This window comes from Myotis nattereri, assembly GCF_964212035.1.
Source record: "Myotis nattereri genome assembly, chromosome: X".
NCBI lineage: Eukaryota > Metazoa > Chordata > Mammalia > Chiroptera > Vespertilionidae > Myotis > Myotis nattereri.
The window spans coordinates 91,727,113-91,746,957 of NC_138078.1; the positions used below are offsets into that span (position 1 = coordinate 91,727,113).

The window sequence follows — 19,845 nt, forward strand, 5'->3', positions numbered from 1 at the left end:
CACCCCTTTCCCCCCCAAGAATAGTCAGTCCATTCCCTTTCTATGCCCCTGATCCTATGATAATCACCGGTTTATTCTGTTCATCAGATTATTTATTCATTTGATTCTTAGATTCACTTGTTGATAGATGCATATTTGTTGTTCATAATTTGTATCTTTACCTTTTTCTTCCTCTTCCTCTTCTTAAAGGATACCTTTCAGCATTTCATATAATCCTGGTTTGGTGGTGATGAACTCCTTTAGCTTTTCCTTATCTGTGAAGCTCTTTATCTGACCTTCAATTCTGAATGATAGCTTTGCTGGATAAAGTAATCTTGGTTGTAGGTTCTTGGTATTCATCACTTTGAATATTTCTTGCCACTCCCTTCTGGCCTGCAAAGTTTCTGTTGAGAAATCAGCTGACAGTCCTATGGGTATTCCCTTGTAGGTAACTGAGTTTCTTTCTCTTGCTGTTTTTAAGATTCTCTCTTTATCTTTTGCTCTTGGCATTTTAATGATGATGTGTCTTGGTGTGGTCCTCTTTGGATTCCTTTTGTTTGGGGTTCTCCACGCTTCTTGGACCTGTAAGTCCATTTCTTTCACCAGGTGGGGGAAGTTTTCTGTCATTATTTCTTCCAATAGGTTTTCAATATCTTGCTCTCTCTCATCTTCTGGCACCCCTATAATTCTGATGTTGGTACGCTTGAAGCTGTCCCAGAGGCTCCTTACACTATCCTCGCATTTTTGGATTCTTTTTTCATTTTGCTTTTCCGGTTGGGTGTTTTTTGCTTCCTCGCATTTCAAATCATTGACTTGATTCTTGCGCTCCTCTGGTCTGCTGTCGGGAGTCTGTATAATATTCGTTATTTCAGTCCGTGTATGCTTAATTTCTAGTTGGTTCCCCAATATAAGATCGAGGGTCTCATTAGTTTTCTTGTAGATCTCATTAAGTTTATCGGCGGCTTCTAAACAGTTCTTGAGAGACCTTAAAAGTGTGGTTCTGAACTCTATATCTTCCATTGACAATTTTGTCCTGTTTCTTTGTCTCCGCATTTTGTTATGCTTCCTTAGTGCACCCCCTAGTGGTCTTTGTGCGCAGTCTTATAAACCTTGATTGTTGTAGCTAATACCAGGGAGGGTTTGACCTCCAGGCCAAGTGGCTATGAGAATCAGCTGTGTCTGCAGTGAGAGAACTTCTGTCCTCTAGTGTGGTGCTAATCTAGCCTTTGCCTGAGGCTATCCGGCAAATGCCTCTGTGCAGGGCTTGGGCGGGGCGGGTCGCACAGGATCAACAGGGTGGGCCGGAGAGAGCAGTTATGGCAGCTCTCAGTCCTGTCCCCAGGGGCTCTGCCTCTCTGAGTCCCAGCACCCGCTGCAAACCTCGGAGAGAAAGCTGCACTCGCTCTGACTGAAGCTAGACAGTCCCGCTTCTCCCGTTTGAGTGTGGGTCCCTAAAGACTTGCCCGTATCTGGAGCTCAGAGTCTGCGACTCCCTCCCGATTGAAAACGCCAACCGCGCCCTCCACCGCCAGCCCGCTCCGCGCACTCCGCACCTCAGAATTTGACTTCAGCACTGCGCCTCCTCTGAGTGTCCATATGCGTTTCTCTTTCCTCCTAGTTGTAGGACTTCCACTCAGCCAGCTTTCCTGTGGTTCTGGGTGATGTCCCTTCTGTTTTTTGGTTTCACTTTTGAAGTAGTTGTTCAAAGCAGCAAACTCCGGCGTTAACCTATGCCGCCATCTTGGTTCTCAGGCCTGTTGTTATTTTAAAAGTACAAGGACCACCCAGCCAGTGTGGCTCAGTGGTTGAGTGTTGACCTATAAACCAGGAGGTCATGGTTTGATTCCCAGTCAAGGCACATGCCCAGGTTGTGGGCTTAATCCCCAGTGTGGGGTGTGCAGGAGGAGCCAATCAATGATGATGTTTCTCTCTCTCTCCCTCTCTTTTCTTCTCTGAAATCAACAAAAAAAAATAATATTTTAAAAAAAGCACGTGTGCCTGTTGAGAATGATCTTTGAAACAGGAAGGGGGAGTTAAGTCTCATCTTAAGGATTGGTGAGAATGGTTTCTGGGATTCTTCCTCTATCATGCATGAGCTTGTGTGACTGAGGTTGTTTTTTTTTTTTAAATATTCTCAGATTTGTTTCCTTAGAGTTTCTTTCTTTAGTTTTTTTCATGGTAGAGGCTTTTCTCTAATGCCTGGTAAATGATGTTTATTCATTGGTAATAATAAAGCACTAAAATGGTGATTGGAAACTTGTGTGTGTGAGCAGGATTTGTTCATTGTCAGATATTGATGTTTCTCTTATTGGGGAGCCCCGTAGATGACTGTGTCATTTTTCCCAGAGAGGAATTCTATCTTTCCTGCCTATGGGGTGTACTAGGCCTCTCCAGAGAAACAAAACCAATATGATATGCATACGGGGTGGGGCAAAAGTAGGTTTACAGTTGTTTGTATTGAAAACAATGCAGTAATTAATAAATAATGCAAGAATAAACTGTGTATTGCATACTCACAACTGTAAACCTACTTTAGCCCCACCCTATATATATATATATATATGTGTATGTATATATTTAAATAGATTTCTTATAAGGAATTGACTCACATGATTATGGAGGCTCACAAGTTCAAAATCTGCAGAGTAGGCCAGAAGGCTGAAGACTGATGTTCTAGTTTGAGTCCAAAGGAAGACTGCTGGAGAATTCTCTCTCTTGTTTCAGGGAGGTTGGTCCTTTTATTTTATACTAGGAGCCCAGTGCATAAATTCGTGCACTTTGAAAGGAACTGTGGGCCACGAGGCTGCAGTGGGCACAGGGGCGGGTCTGGCCCATCCTCCGTGCCCCTGCCTGGCCCCTCCTGCCATGGCACCCGGTCCCCTGCCTGCTGGCAGCCCCACTCCCACCACCACCGCTCCCATGTGCTAACGGTGCAGAGTGATTGGGGCCGGCACTGGCAGCGGGTGCAAGCGGGGCTGGTGCTAGCAGCAGGTGTGAGTACTTGTCAGGACCACGGCACGCGGGAGCAAAGAATTTTCAGTAACCACCAGAGGCTCGCTCTGATGACAGCGACTAGCACCTCTGCTCACCTGCTCCACCATCCTGCCATGGCTGACGCCCATGATGTTTCATGTGCTCCCCCTGGTGGTCAGCACATATCATAGTGACCGGTTGTTTGGTTGTTCTGCCATTTGGTCTATTTGCATATTAGACTTTTATTATATACTAGAGGCCCGGTGCACAAAAATTTGTGCACTCGGGGGGTAAGGGGTCCCTCAGCCTGGCCTGTGCCGTCTCGCAGTCTGGGACCCCTCGGGAGATAACGACCTGATGGCTTAGGCCTGCTCCCGGTGGCAGAGGGCAGGCCCAATCCCTAGGTGCAGCCCTGGTTGGGCTCAGTGCAGGGCCGATTGGGGAGTTGGGGCGCCGCCCCCTGTCATGCACAGAGCATGACAGGGCGATCGAGAGGTTGTGATGCCACCCGCAGTCACGCTCAGGGTAGGGCCGATTGGGGGGTTGGGGCACCGCCCCCTGTCACACTCAAGGCAGGGTCAGTGGGGAGGGTGTGGCGCCACCCCCTGTCACGCACAGAGCAGGGCCCATCAGGGGGGTTGGGGCTCCGGACCCTGTCATGCACAGAGCAGGGCTGATCAGGGGGTTGGGGCGCTGCCCCCTGTCACGCACAGAGCAGGGCCCATCAGGGGCTTGGGGAGCTCCCTCCTGTCATGCACAGAGCAGGGCCGATACGGGAGTTGGGGCACCGCCCCCTGTCACACTCAGGGCGGGGTGGATCAGGGGGTTGGGGCGCCGCCCTCTATCACCCACAGAGCAGGGCCGATCAGGGGGTTGGGGCGCCGCCACTCTCACACTCAGGGCAGGGCCGATGGGGAGGTTATGGCTCTACCCCGTCACACACATAGCAGGGCCCCTGGGGGGCAGGGGGTTTGGGGCGCCGCACCCTGTCACACACAAAGCAGGGCGGATAGGGAGGTTGTGGCCCCGCCCCCTGTCACACACAGAGCTGCAGGGCCATCAGGGGGTTTGGGCGCTGCCCCCTGTCACGCTGATCCCGGTGCCGGGAGGCCTCGCTGCTCCGCTGATCCCGGTGCTGGCAGGCATATTACCCTTTTACTATATAGGATGGAGGCCTGGTGCACATGTGGGGGCCAGCTGGTTTGCCCTGAAGGGTGTCCTGGATCAGGGTGGGGGTCCCCACTGGGGTGCCTGGCCAGTCTGGGTGAGGGGCTGAGGGCTGTTTTCAGGCCGGGACTGAAGCTCCCAACTGCTTCATTTTTTCTTTTTTTTTAATTCTGGGACAGCTTTAGCTCTGAGGCTCCAGCTCTTAGGCCTCCGCTCCTGAAACCAGGTATCTGGTTTTTTTCGGTTCTATAATCGAAACTCTGTATCAACTCCAGCTCTGAGATACCAGCGGCTGAAAGCTGGTTTCTGGGGTTTTGTTTAGCTTCTATATTTGTAACAATGTTTCAAACTGCAGGCTCAGGGGCCGGCAAGGCAGGCGGGGAACGTTGCAGTCCTCCGTCACTGAAGCAAGCAAGCCTCATGTTAGTTTCAAGCTGCCTGGCTGCCGGCCGCCAACTTGGCTTGCAGTTAATTTGCATATCTCGCTGATTAGCCAATGGGAAGGGTAGCGGTCGTATGCCAATTACCATGTTTCTCTTTTGTTAGATAGGACTAGAGGCCCGGTGCATGAAATTCGTGCACAGGGGTGGGGGGGGGGGTTTCTTCAGCCTAGCCTGCACCCTCTCCAATCCAGGACCCCTTGAGGAATGTCCAGCTGCCGGTTTAGGCCTGATCCTGGAAATCAGACATCCCTCTCACAATCTAGGACCGCTGGCTCCTAACTGCTCACCTGCCTGCCTGATCACTCCTAACTGCCCCCTCTGCCAACCTGGTCACCCCCAACTGCCCCACTGCCATCCTGGTCATCCCTAACTGCCCCCACCCCGCTAGCATAGTCACCCCTTACTGCCCCCACCTCCGCCGGCCTGTTCGCCCCCAACAGCCCCCCTCTGCCAGCCTGGTTGCTCCCAAATGCCCCCCTGCCAGCCTGTTTGCCCCCAACTGCCCCCCTGCTGGCCTGGTCACTCCCAACTGCCCCGCTCTGCCAGCCTGGTTGCCCCTGCAGTCTGCCGTTCAGCTGTTCGGTTGCCCCTCAGTGCCCCCCTTGCTGGCCTGGTCGCGCCAGGCAGCCTGCTGTTCAGTCGTTTGGTCGTTCCTCACTAACCCCCCTGCCAGCCTGGTCGCAACACACAGCCTGCTGTTCAGTCGTTTGGTCGCCCCTCACTGCCCTCTGTGCTGGCCTGGTCACCCCACGCAGCCTGCTGCTCAGTCATTTGGTCATCCCTCACTAACCCCCCTGCTGGCCTTGTTGACCCACTCACCCTGTTTGGTCATCCGTTTGGTTGTTTTGGATGTGAGGGCCGCTGGTCTTTATATATATACTAGAGGCCTGGTGCACAAAAATTTGTGCACTCGGGGGGGAGGAGAGGGTCCCTCAGCCCGGCCTGTGCCCTCTCGCAGTCTGGAACCCCTCGGGAGTTAACAACCTGCTGGCTTAGGCCTGCTCCCGGGTGGCAGAGGGCAGGCCCAATTCCTAGGTGCAGCCCCTGGTTGGGCTCAGAGCAGGGCTCATTGGGGCGTTGGGGCGCCGACCCCTGTCATGCACAGAGTAGGGCAGATCAGGGGGTTGGGGCGCCGTCCTTTATCACCCACAGAGCAGGGCCAGACAGGGGGTTGGGGCGCCGCCACTGTCACACTCAGGGCAGAGCCAATGGGGAGGTTATGGCTCTACCCCATCACACACAGAGCAGGGCCAGTGGGGGGGGGAGTTGGGGCGCCCCCCTCTATCACGCACAGAGCAGGGCCGATCAGGGGGTTGGGGCGCCACTGCTGTCATACTCAGGGCAGGGCCGATGAGGGGGTTATGGCTCTACCCCGTCACACACAGAGCAGGGCACATGGGGGGGGGGAGTTGGGGCGTCGCACCCTGTCACACACAGAGCAGGGCCGATCAGGGGATTGTGGCGCCACACGCTGTCACACAGAGAGCCGCAGAGCGATCAGGGGCTTGGGGAGCTCCTCCCATCAGGCACAGAGCAGGGCTGATCAGAGGGTTGGGGCGCCTTCCCTTGTCACGAACAGAGCAGGGCGGATAGGGAAGTTGTGGCCCCGCCCCCTGTCACACACAGAGCTACAGGGCCATCGGGGGGTTTGGGCACTGCCCCCTCTCACGCTGATCCCAGTGTCAGGAAGCCTCGAAGCTCCGCTGATCCCGGTGCTGGGAGGCATATTACCCTTTTACTGTATAGGATATAGGGCTGGTGCACGGGTGGGGGCCGGCTGGTTTGCCCTGAAGGGTGTCCTGGATCAGGGTGGGGGTCCCCACTGGGGTGCCTGGCCAGTCTGGATGAGGGACTGATGGCTGTTTGCAGCTGGTCACACACCTTTCAGGGTGGGGGTCCCCACTGGGGTGCCTGGCTAGCCTGGGTGAGGGGATGATGGCTGTTTGTAGCTGGTCACACACCCTTCAGGGTGGGGGTCCCCACTGGGGTGCCTGGCCAGTCTGGGTGAGGGGCTGAGTTCAGGCTGGCAGTTGACTGAAGCTCCCAACTGCTCCTTTTTTCTTTTCTTTTTTTATTCTGGGCCAGCTTTAGCTCTGACTCCAGCTCTGAGGCCTCTGCTGCTGAAAGCAGGTATCTGGTTTGTTTGTGTTCTCTAATCGAAACACTGTATCAACTCCAGCTCTGAGATCCTGGCTTGCTGAAAGCAGGTTTCTGGGGTTTTGTTTAGCTTCTATATTTGTAACTATGTTTCAAACTGCAAGCTCAGAGGCTGGCAGGGCAGGCGGGGAATGTTGGTTTCCTCCGTCACTGAAGCAAGCAAGCCTCATGTTAGTTTCAAGGGGCCTGGCTGCCTGCTGCCATCTTGGCTGGCAGTCAATTTGCATATCACCCTGATTAGCCAATGGGAAGGGTAGCGGAGGTACAGCTAATTACCATGTTTCTCTTTTATTAGATAGGATATATAGACTAGGGCCCCGGTGCACAAAATTCGTGCACTGGTGGTGGGGGGTTCCCTCAGCCCAGCCTGACCCCTCTCACATACTCGGAGCTCTCAGGGGATGTCCTACTGATAGCTTAGGCCTGCCCCCTGCTCCCCTTGGGGATAGGGCGTAAGCCACAGTCTGGCCTCCCTTTGTGAGAGGTGACCGGGCTGATCAGGGGAAGGAACCACCCCCATCACCCCGCTGCTGCAGCCACTGCCAGTCACATAGCCACCAAGGTGTTTTCATCAACACGGACTCCAGTCCCGTCACCATGAAAAAATGACAACTTTCTTTATGCATTTTCAAGATGTGTCTTTCATATAATAATAATTTCTTTATTATTTTTTTTAATCCTCATCTGAGGATATGTTTCCATTGATTTTTAGAGAATGTGGAAGAGAAAGGGAAAGACAGAGGGAAACATCAAAATGAGAGGAACACTTTGATTGGTTGCCTCCTGCATGAGCCCTGACCTGGGCCCAGACCAGGGAGGAGCCTGCAACCTAGGTACATGCCCTTGGTCAGAATTGAACCCAGACCCTGCCATCGGCAGGCCAAGGCATTATCCATTGAGCCAAACCGGCTAGGGCAGGATATGACATTTCTTAGCCCCTCCAGCAGCCAACCTTCATTTTTTTTTTCCAGGAGTGTGGTGAAAAACCCTAGATCACCTTCTTGTATTCTTATTACCCAAGTTACTAAGAATATTACCAGTGGCCTACAGGGAGCTTAGCCAATGAGCGGTCTGAAAAGGTATTTCCTCTGTAGCTCACACCAATCCCTGGCTCGGCCCCTGCTCAGGCCTAAAGCCTTAGGCCAGGTGTTAAGCCTGGGCAGGGAACCCCCAGCCCTGTGGTATCACAGGCTCCACCCCTGCCTAGGCCTCAGGAATCTGACTGGGGCCTTAGGCCTGGAAAGGGGACCCCCAGCCCGCTCTGATCGCCTGCCCAGGCCTAAGACCTCTGGCCAGGGCATTAGGCCTGGACAGGGGACTCCACCCTGCTCCGATCGCCTACCCAGGCCTCAGGCCTGTAGCTGGGGCGTTAGGCCTGGCAGGGGACCCTCAGCCCACTCTGATTGCAGGCTTTGACCCTGCCCAGGCAGAGGAGTGTTAGGCCTGTGCAGGGGACCCCTAGGCCGCTCTGAGCACCTGCCCTGGCTTAAGGCCTCTGGCCTGGGCCTTAGGCCTGGGCAGCGGACCCCCAGCCCACTCCGATCGCAGGCTCCGCCCCTGCTCAGGCCTCTGGCTGGGGCATTAGGCCTGAGCAGGGGAACCCCAGCCCGCTCTGATGGCCCACTCCACCCATGTCCAGGCCTCAGGCTTCTGGCCAGGGCGATTGCTGGCCTCCCTGGTTCCTGATCTGCGGCCTGGATCCCGCAGGTGGCATCTGGCACTGCCCGCCCCACCTGCAGTATGCAAATTTAACGGCCATCTTTGTTGGGTTAATTTGCATACTCTTCTGATTGGCTGGTGGGCGTAGCAAAGGCACGGTCAATTAGCATCTTTGTCTTTTATTAGTGTAGATAGGATAAGTTTCTGATTGAATGAGCTTACCTACATTATGGAGGACAATCTGCTTTACTCAAAACCCATTGATTTAAAAGTAGATCATCCAAAATACATTCACAGAAACACCCAGAATAATGTTTCACCAATTACCTGGGTACCCCATGGCCAAGCCAAGTTGACACAAAATCAACAATCATAGTGATGGTAACCTGGCTGCTAGAACTCTGGGGCATAAACTGTGGAAAGGGGTGGATAGAGGTCCTGGTTACACCCTCCCTCTGTTGTGCCTGCTATCTGAGTCCAGTTTCATCTTCAGAGAGTAAAACCCTGATGTTTGCCTAAAAGTGTAGTGAAGGAATTTGGGGTCTACCTGCTTCTCATGTAGGCTTTCAGCCAATCCTGTTTCTTTCCCCTTTTGCAGTTCCACTTTTCAGAGATAATCTGGATTCACAAATTCCTGAGTCTTTCTGGGGGTTCTCAAGCATGAATATTTTGAGGCATTTTTCTGTTGTTGCCTTAGGCTTCATTTTCTCTGTTCTGTTAAGTTGGTTACTATTTTTTCATCTTCATTCTAGGTTTCAAAATCTTGTTGAGATCTCTGATTTCCTGTTGTCTCCTCTCTTGTTCTCTTTGAACTTGTGCTTTAAGCCTTTTTCATTCCTTTACTTTTTAGTAAATGGGGCTTTGGGAGGACCCAGGGTTAAACACATATGTTCAATATGCCATGTTTAACTGAAAGTTTCTTTTTTTTTGGAGAAGAAAGTGTTAACTTTTTAACAACAAAGATAGGTTTAGTTAAGTAGGCAATAAATTCTAAAGTTCTCCCTACTAAATATTTGCTCTATCAAAAAATATTTAAGCTGAAAGCAAACGCTCTGATACTAATTGATATGAGTACATGCACGGAGATCAGAAGATATTTCAGCATAGAAAAACTGGGCCATTTCAGTTTTGTTAAAATAAATTTAATTTGAAGAAGCTGTTATAAAATAGGAATACTGTATTCCTAAGCCCCATTTTCTGCCTCCCTTATTTTATACAGTATTTGATTCAATAAAATTATACTATGATAAAGCATTTTGGTTATTTCCTTGGAATTCATTTTAGTGGTATGCTAGCTCTGGGTAGTCAGATATATCTAACACGTGTATCCAGCAGTAATGACTCCTATCATTGTAAAACTAATGGTTTTGTTAGGACTTAGTTCAGTTATAGGAAGCAGCTTGGCTGCTGCATACCAATTGTTAGATTTCCTAATCAGTTTTTTTAGGAATTATGATAATCCTATCTAATAAAAGAGAAACATGGTAATTAGCTGTACCTCCGCTACCCTTCCCATTGGCTAATCAGGGCGATATGCAAATTAACTGCCAGCCAAGATGGCGGTTGGCAGCCAGGCAGCTTGAAGCGAACATGAGGCTTGCTTGCTTCAGTGACGGAGGACTCCAACGTTCCCCACCTGCTGCTGCCGGCCTCTGAGCTTGCAGTTTGAAACATTGTTACTAATATAGAAGCTAAACAAAACCCCAGAAACCTGCTTCCAGCCAGACGGGATCTCAGAGCTGGAGTTGAAACAGTGTTGTGATTATAGAACCCAAACAAACCAGATACCTGCTTTCGGCAGTGGAGGCCTAAGAGCTGGAGCCAAGTCTCAGAGCTAAAGCTGGCCCAGAATAAAAAGAAAAAGAAAAAAAGGAGCAGTTGGGAGCTTTAGTCACCCGCCAGCCTGAAAACAGTCCTCAGCCCCTCACCCAGACTGGCCAGGCACCCCAGTGGGGACCCCCACCCTGAAGGGTGTGTGACCAGCTGCAAACAGCCATCAGCCCCTCATCCAGGCTGGCCAGGTACCCCAGTGGGGACCCCCACCCTGAAAGGTGTGTGACCAGCTGCAAATAGCCATCAGCCCCTTACCCAGACTGGCCAGGCATCCCAGTGGGGACCCCCACCCTGATCCAGGACACCCTTCAGGGCAAACCAGCCGGCCCCCACCCATGCAGCAGGCCTCTATCCTATATAGTAAAAGGGTAATATGCCTCCCAGCACCGGGATCAGCGGAGCAGCGAGGCCTCCTGGCACCGGGATCAGCGTGACAGGGGGCAGCGCCCAAACCCCCTGATGGCCCTGCAGCTCTGTGTGTGACAGGGGGCGGGGCCACAACTTCCCTATCCGCCCTGCTCTGTTCGTGACAGGGGAAGGCGCCCCAACCCCCTGATCAGCCCTGCTCTGTGCCTGATAGGGGGGAGCTCCCCAACCCCCTGATCGCTCTGCAGCTCTATGTGTGACAGGATGCGGCGCCCCAACCCCCCCCTCCCCATGTGCCCTGCTCTGTGTGTGATTGGGTAGAGCCATAACCTCCCCATCGGCCCTGCCCTGAGTGTGACAGTGGCGGCACCCCAACCCCCTGATCTGCCCTGCTCTGTGGGTGATTGAGGGCGGCGCCCCACCCACCCCCCATGGGCCCTGCTCTGTGTGTGACGGGGTAGAGCCATAACCTCCCCATTGGCTCTGCCCTGAGTGTGACAGGGTGCAGCGCCCCAACCCCCTGATCCGCCCTGCTCTGTGTGTGACAGGGGGCGGTGCCCCAACTCCCCTATCCACCCAACTCTGTGAGTGACAGCGGGGAGCTCCTCAACCCCCTGCTCAGCCCTGCTAAGTACGTGACAGAGGGTGCTCCCCAACCCCCTGATGGACCCTGCTCTGTGCGTGACGGGGGGAGCTCCCCAACCCCCTGATTGACCCTGCTCTGTGCATGTCAGGGTATGGAGCCCTCACCCCCCTGATGGGCCCTGCTTTGTGAGTGACAGGGGGCATCGCCCCAACCCCCTGATTGGCCCTGCTCTGTGCGTGACAGGGGGTGGCGCTGCACCCTCCCCACTGACCCTGCCTTGAGTGTGACAGGGGGCGGTGCCCCAACCCCCCAATCGGCCATACCCTGAGCGTGACTGAGGGTGGCATCGCAACCTCCCGCTCCGCCCTGGTCTGTGCATGACAGCGGGCGGCGCCCCAACTCCCCAATCAGCCCTGCTCTGAGCCAAACCAGGGGCTGCACCTAAGGATTGGGTCTGCCCTCTGCCACCGGGGAGCAGGCCTAAGCCAGCAGGTCGTTATCTCCCAAGGGGTCCCAGACTGCGCGAGGGCACAGGCTGGGCTGAGGGACCCCCCTCCCCCCCAGTGCACAAATTTGTGTGCACCGGGCCTCTAGTGTATTAATATTTCCTTTGCTCTATTTTCTTGGCTTTCCTTCTTGTCTTCCGTCTTCTTGTTCAAATCAAGAGTGAGTAAACTTTGAGTCATGAATATGCTACCCCTGAGAGTAAGCTGTGCTAGCAGGCATCACTGGTAAGCTTAAGGCATGGGCAAAGAAGAAGAGAGAAAATATAAGGAAGAACTAAAATAGCAGGATAAGTCATAAAAGAGAAGACAACAGGTTGGCGAGGGTTGTTTTATGACAGTTGATTTAAATTCCTGGTTATTCATTTCTTGATTTTCTATAGCATCTTCATGTAGCATACATAGTAAAATTAGTATCTGAATATATGCCCAATCTGTTTATTTTATTGTTACTCTTTTTTCTTACCACAGAATTGAAAATTGAAAACTCTTTTATTTTATTTCAGGGAAGGCAGCCTTATCTCCATGCTTTGTTGTCGCTGTATAAGTTCTTTGTTCCCACTTTGATTTCTGTATCATTGCCTTTGAAGAAGGTAAGGGATTAAGGAGTGATAAATCATATTGAGATTGAAATATTTTTTTTATTAATCTACAGATTTGGACTTAAATGTTTACAGCATACTGTTTTTTAAATTTATTTTTAAAATATTTTTTATTTTTATTTTTTACAAACACATTTTTATTGATTTGAGAGATGAGAAGAGGGAGAGAGAGAAACATAGGTCAGCTACCATCTATATGCCCCCTACTGGTGATTGAGCCTGCAATCTGGGCTTGTCCCCTGACCAGGAATGGAACCGGTTACCTTTTGGTGAACAGGATGATGCCCAACCAGTTGAGTCACACTGGCCAGGGCAGCATACTGTTTAAGATCTAGTATTATAGTGTTTCTGTGAAGTATTTTTAGGGATTGGCACTTCAATCCCATTTGATGTATTTGATAGATTCTTGATAAGTAAAAAATCTTTTAAGTGGATTTGCATGGGTGCAAAATATTTTACAATCAATCTACTTTAAATTAATGAAGAGTTTTAGATTTTATGTTGCTTCAACTTATGGGTACTTACTCTTATTTACTTTACATCCAAATTTATAGATCTATTTTAAGAATTCAGAGAATCTGTGGAAGACAGCTCTAGTTGCTGTGAGGCAAAGGAATCAGGAACCTTCTCCAGAACCTCTGAAGCTGATGTTAGGTCCAGCTACTATCCATCCTAGAAAAAGAGTAAGTATCAAAGACCTCAAATGATTTTTTGAAGACTTCTTTTATTAAATCCACAAATAACCATTCAGATGTTGGAAGAGATTATAGATATTTAAATATGTTTTCATTACCCAGGATTCTATGCAAATCACATTCAAACTCCATTCATTGAACCACCTTAACTACTTTTACATTTATAGTTTGTAGTCTGCTTAGCTCATTGATATTTTATTGTCTTTCTTCTTTAGAAATGGAATTCTCATTCACTTATACCAGTGCTAAATTCCAGTAGCCACAATAAAGAATATGGAAAAAAAGGGATGCGTCTTTCTGATTATCTCAGTAGGAATAGAGCATTTTCAGGAGAACAGCTTAAAAGCTTCCCTCAACTCTTACAGAACATTCATTGCTTAGAGGTATGTGACTGGACCATGTGCTGATCTTTTTGTTATGTATTTCTTATCTGATGATTTACTTGTTGCCCTGACCTACTTTTTACATACTTAAGTTGACTGATTGCTCTGTCTTTGCAGCTGCCTTCTCAGATGGGTGCAGTGCTAAACAACTCTCTGCTACTTCACTATATTAACTGTGTCAGAGATGAATCACTTTTACTGAGGCTCTATCATTGGTTGAGTCAAACATTACAAGAAGGTAAAAATTGATGCTTAAAAGTTGGATGATTAAGGAAGGAACACGATAGTTTACAAATGGGTTTCTTTTATAAGGGTGCCAGATTCTCGACAGGGGAAACCTTCATCTGCTATCATTATTTCTTGGATATTAATCATATTCACAGCCTGAATGCCTCCATTTTTGTAATTTTAAGGGCAGTAAGAAAGGAGGTATGTTGTTAAGGAAATACTCCCTGGTGGCCACCAAAATCCATTGAGTGGCTCCACTTTGATGACCATTACAGTGCAAGGCCTCTGCATCTTTGTATGTTCAGAAACTTGCCTTTAAGTCCCCAAAACGTACAGATCAGTGCTAATAAAATCCAGAGGAGACTTTTGCCTTATTATTTCCTACTAGAAGTGATTCTGGTGACCAAAATGTTCATTTTTGCCAACTAGAGTATCTCCTCTCTGTTATGAGTATACATTGGAGCAAAATTAGTCATTAGATTTCTTAATTATAGAATTGAAGGAAAGGGCAATGAGGTAGTTTTTCATATCGGCCATAGTAAATCCTGATAATTTGATTCCTCCAAGTGAGTCTATTTCTCTAGAGATAATACTTTGTTTGCTAGATTGTTTTTTTTCCTGAATAGGCAACTCCTGACTCTTCAAGTCTTTAAAAGTCCATTTTAGTTGGTTCCAAGTTAACACACCTTGCTCTACTTGGAATTTTTCTTTAGGTAGGGCATGATACAGTTATTAGATTTATATGTACTAAAGTTCAGCTCACCCTAATTGAAGTTTAGGGCATTCATAAATTTACTTATTTAGTTATTTATTTGAACAAGTGTTTTAATGTTTTAGATAATACTTGGAACTGTGGTTGCTTAATAAATAGAAGTTTTCATATAAAAAATAATACTAAGAATTTTAAATTTTTACTCTTCCCAAAAGCAGCCAGGGGTGACCTCTGAAAATGGTTCTCTATTCATTTGACCCAGAAAACCCCACAAAATCATGCAAATTGAGAGGTTCAAATCTTCGTGTTCACTTTGAAACACTCATGAAACTGCCCAGGCCACCAAGGGTATGCATATTTGAAAAGCCACCAAGTATGTGAGGGTGCCAGTTTACAGAAGCAATGTGTGCCATTCCATCGTTATAATGGTGGCGTTCATAGGTGTGCCCAGGCCAAACAGTGGGGTTGGACACAGGGTCAGTGGCCCAAAAGGAGTGCTGAATTTTTGCTGCACATGCTTACAAATGCAGAGAGTAATGCTAAACTTAAAGAGTTAGATGCAGATTCTCTAGTCATTAAGCGCATCTAGGTGAACAAAGCTCCGAAGATGCAACACAGAACTTACAGAGCTCATGGGCGGATTAACTCATACATGAGCTCTCCCTGCCACATGGAGATGCTCCTTACTGAAGAAGAGCAGGTTGTTCCTAAACCAGAAGAGGTCGCACAGAAGGAAAAGATGCCCCAGACGAAACTGAAGAAACAAAAACTTATGGCCCAGGAGTAAATTCAGCATGAAATAAATACTAATAAAGTAAAAGCAGAACAAAAAGAATTTTTAAATTTTGAAAGGGTTTAAATAATTAGTAACCAGTCATGGTTTTAAAATTCAAACAATAGAAAAATGAGAGTATCTTAGATCATTATGTGACATAAAAGCTAATCACATTCATATATGTGAATTTTTTCACTATAGGCTTTCCCCCTGTATTAGTGAAGAACATCTCACTATCACCTCTACATAACTGTTGCAATCTACAGCTGTGTAGAGGTGTATGAGACTGATTGCTTGTGTATATTTGTCATTTATTTATTTTAGAGTTATGGTAATTATGTTTTATGTAGTTTTTATTGCTGTACAGCCTGATGCTTATGTTTAATATTTCTGCTGCAGAATGTATTTGGTACCAGGTGAATAATTATGAATGTGAAAAAGAATTTACCAACTTCCTGGACACTATTATCAAGGCAGAGTGCTTCTTACAAGTAAGATTCCACTTGTATACACTCCACCGCTTCTTACTAAAATATATTTGGTTATCTATTGAACACATTTCACAATATTTGCTCAATTCAAAACTCATTATAAATGTGGCCGAGTGACATTTGTCTTTGTACTGTTTGATTTGAAGAAAATTATTTGTTAAATTATGCAAATAAGAGAACAAACTGAAGATGTAATTGGATGTGTTCAATTAATTGAATTAGCTGGTAAGATAAATCTCTTAGCATCACTACTTGTATTATAATCAACAAACGTTTTTATTTATTTATTAAATATATTTTATTGATTTTTTTTACAGAGAGAAAGAGAGAGGGATAGAGAATTAGAAACATCGATGAGAGAGAAACATCGATCAGCTGCCTCCTACACACCTCCCACTGGGGATGTGCCCGCAACCAAGGTACATGCCCTTGACTGGAATCGAACCTGGGACCTTTCAGGCCGCAAGCTGATGCTCTATCCACTGAGCCAAACCGGCCAGGGCATCAACAAATGTTTTTAAAATGTCGAATATATTCCACCAATTCTTTGGCCTGGATAGTCCTGAATTATACTTTAAGCTGCAACTCAGGTGTCTTTGGGAAACCTTTACCTAACACTAGTTTAAATGTTTGCTCTATGTGCTCCCTTAGCTCTCTTGTGTTTACTTGTATCATGGCACTTTCAGCATCTATTTTGCTACACATTATGAGCACCCAGTGAGTTGGAACCATGTCTAAATTTTTTTCATGTACAGGTTTTCAGGTTAGTACCTGATACAAAAGAGATGCTCAATAAACGTTGAATACATCTTAAGGATTTGGCGTGAAACAATGGAATTGGAAATTGGGTTTGGATACTGGTGAAGATAAGGGATAAATTTAGGTTGACTTTAGGTTTCCTGCTTGAAAGGATGATGATGGCATTCAGGGAGAAAGGGAATACAGGAGGAGCAGGTTTTGAAGGAAAGATAAATTTGATTTAAAAGATGCCTGTGGGACATGTAAGAGGTCATAAATAGTAGGCAGTTAGATAAGAATTCTAGAACTCAGGAATGAGACTTGGGATAGAGGTACAGATTAGGACTCCTCATGGCATAGATGGTGGTTTTAGCTATGTTATGGATAAGGTTGTCCAGAGAATTCATGTTATCAAAAGAAGGTCGAGAATGGAGTTCTAGTGCACACTGCTATTTTTTAAAATATGTTTTTATTGACTTTAGAGAGAGGAAGGGAGAGATAGAAACATCAATGAGAGAGAATCATTGATTAGCTGCCTCCTGCACACCACCTATTGAGGATTAAGCCCCAAACCTGGTCATGTGCCCTGACTGGGAATTGAACCATGACCTCCTGGTTCATGGTTTGATGCTCAGCCACTGAGCCACATCGGCGGGGCTGGTGTATACCACTATTTAAGGCTCAAGGTGACAAATGGAAAAAGGAAAGCCTTGGCTACTCATCTTGGTGGAAACGTAAACAGCCTAGATGGAGCTGCCTAGAGTTTGGATTTGCTCTCTGATCTCTAATGAAATTCCAGCCTTGTATACATTTGGTTGACTGCTTAAGTGGCTGCACTTCAAAATAATACAATTTTATTTTTTAAAATATTCTGTAACTTTTTACCTTCTGTCCAATCGATGAAGTTTATATTTGAAAACGATGTTGATAAAGATGGCAGTATATCCAAATATTCATCATCTGATCCTTTTTATGGGGAAGTTTGGCTTTTAATTATATTGATGACAAAATTAATCTAAGGGTAAAATAAATATATCACAGAATAAACTGGTTGCTTAGAGAGCACTTTAGACTGAAGAGTTCCATAAAAGAGTTCCATAAGAGTTATTTATTATCAACTTGTGTTACAGGAGGGATTTGATTCCTGTGAAGCATTCCTGTATAAGAGCCTTCCTCTCTGGGATGGCTTCTGTTGTCAATCACAGTTCCTTCAACTTATGAGCTGGTTTCCTTTTAGCAGCTTCTCTGGTATGTATTATGAAAACTTGGAATAATATGTAATTCAATGTAATATTAATGAAAAGGATTCTGAATACTTTTTTTTTTAATTCCTAGAGGTGAAACCATTTATTTTTGACTATCTGGCACAGCTCTTCTTTACATCAACCATTTATTTCAAGGTAAAAACCCCCACTATCTTGACTAGATTGAGTAAGGAATATTATCCTATGGCCAGTGGTATGATTCCAAGCTCACATTATGGTAATGGTTTTCTAACAGGATTCTGTTGGACCTGGACTTGAGGTTCTACATTACTGAAATAAAAGTTAATGCATAATTTTCTGTTTTTAAGATTTTGGTTGCATACAGTTTTCTTAAACTGTTTCTTCTTATAGCAGAAAATAAAGTGAATGAACAGGTTGCAAATAAGTATTAATAAAAAACAAACTGGGAAATACTTAAGCGTATTTAGTTTGATTGTTGTCTTCAATATTTTTGTAGATACACTTACTCATTTCACCATTACTTATTGAGCATCCACTATGTGCTAGACATCCTTTTTGGTACTGGGAAAACTGTAGTGACCAAAGCAAACAAAACTCCCTGTGACACTCATACTATATATTTATAATATTGTCGTTTTCTGCTAATAAAATTGTAACAACCTTATATGATAACTTGTGTTACTCGTTTGGAGTCTCCAAAAGGACTACTGTGGCTTCCAGGAGTTTTACCTGAGTTTGAGAGCCACATTCTTATAGAATGGTTATTCCTGTTCCAGAAGAGTGACAACATAAATAATATTTCTTTTATAACTTTTCTTCAACTTAGTTCACCCACTGTTGGCCACATTTACAGGAAAAATATGTTATCCTAGAATTTGTTATAATCAAATGGCATTTTATTAATTACCTATTACATTAATTTGGATTTGAAATTTATTTGTATTATTTATAATTTATTACTAGACCAATATCATTTATATGACAATACACACCACTTCCAGCTAATGTATTTTCAGGAACTTCATTTTACAGCTTTTTGTGATTCTCTTCTGACCTTCTAATTTGGTTATTTATTTCTTCTCTTATTCCACCAGTCTAGAGAGCTACTTATCTATAAATATTAGGTTGAACCATTATTTTATATGAGGGATATATTTGTATTTGAGAGTGGGAGATGAGGAGAGGAAAGGATTGAGAAAGGGAAATAGGCAGTGGGCTAAGGATAGAATTCAGATATACTTATTTAATTCTTAGCTAAAAAGGAGAGTCTATGAGGGAACCTTTTCAAGAAGCATTAAAATATAATGTTATTAACCAATGTTGTAAATTTAATTTGTAAAAAATATGAAAAGAATCCGGAAAACAATAGTGCCAAGAAAATAAACAATACAGGATATCAAGGAATGAAATAATAATATTGCCATTATCCCAGGAAGGTCCAGAAAGATAAGGACGAAAAAATTGCGGGTGGGGGGGAGGGTTGATAATTCAGAGATTTTAGCTATCTTTGTGAACAGTTTCATTGGAGTGTGGTAGAAGCCAGATTGTAGAAATTGAGGAGTCAATGAGAAGCAAAAATAAGACAATAAGTATAGCTATGTTTCCAAAAGTTTAGCTGAAAAGAAGAGGTAGAAAGATAGCTATAGTAGGACTTTGAATCAAGGGAATATTGTGGTGGATTATTTTGCTTTTTGTCTCCAGAATGAGAGAAACCTGAGCATGTTTATAGTTAGAATAGAAGGAGCTAGTTAAGAAAAGGGAGAGGTGGAAAATGGAGGGAGGATGGGAAATAATTGATGATGCAGGGTTTCAGATGAAACATGAAGGTACTGATTTAAGACTATATAAAGGGATTTGCTTGAGTGGATGTTGAGGGTTGGCATGTACTACTTATTCTTTAAGACTGGGACAAGGATATACACACACACACACACACACACACACACACATATATATACATACACACACAGTTGGAAGAAAGGACAAGAAATTGAAATACTTTGTGACTAAACATGTTAAATTTCTCAAAATAAGTGCGTTGTAGAGAATAGAAATGAATAGGGGGGTTCAGTGCCTAGAACAGCCACTGACAAAAATAAGAGACAGAGCTAATTGAAGAGAAATAAAAGGATTATTGAGCTTCATTTGGGTCCCAGATGAAATTGGAGACCATAAATTTGGAGTGGTGCCAATCTGTATAGTTGTGTGTTTTTCTTTAGCTTAGATGTAGGAGTAAAGTGAGTGATGGGGTTGAATCAATTAGGATGTTGCTGGTGGAATGGAGTGAAAGAGACTTTTGAATTATCAACAGTGTGGTCTACTGTAGATA

At 46.0% G+C, this 19,845-nt stretch overlaps 1 protein-coding gene and 1 pseudogene across 2 annotated transcripts in view; both read left to right on the top strand.

Moving 5' to 3' along the window:
* The window catches only part of CENPI (centromere protein I), a 76,986-nt gene that overhangs the window by 28,016 nt on the left and 29,125 nt on the right, over window positions 1-19,845 (top strand). The window contains exons 8-14 of the mRNA XM_081115025.1: window positions 12,173-12,259; window positions 12,823-12,951; window positions 13,179-13,346; window positions 13,464-13,584; window positions 15,461-15,552; window positions 17,421-17,538; window positions 17,626-17,690. Of these exons, the coding sequence (XP_080971151.1) occupies window positions 12,173-12,259; window positions 12,823-12,951; window positions 13,179-13,346; window positions 13,464-13,584; window positions 15,461-15,552; window positions 17,421-17,538; window positions 17,626-17,690 (780 nt within the window). The remainder of the gene's footprint in view (window positions 1-12,172; window positions 12,260-12,822; window positions 12,952-13,178; window positions 13,347-13,463; window positions 13,585-15,460; window positions 15,553-17,420; window positions 17,539-17,625; window positions 17,691-19,845) is intronic.
* Window positions 14,524-15,073, top strand: LOC308510873 (large ribosomal subunit protein uL22-like; annotated as a pseudogene). The gene has a single exon. The product of its transcript is annotated as a large ribosomal subunit protein uL22-like (transcript).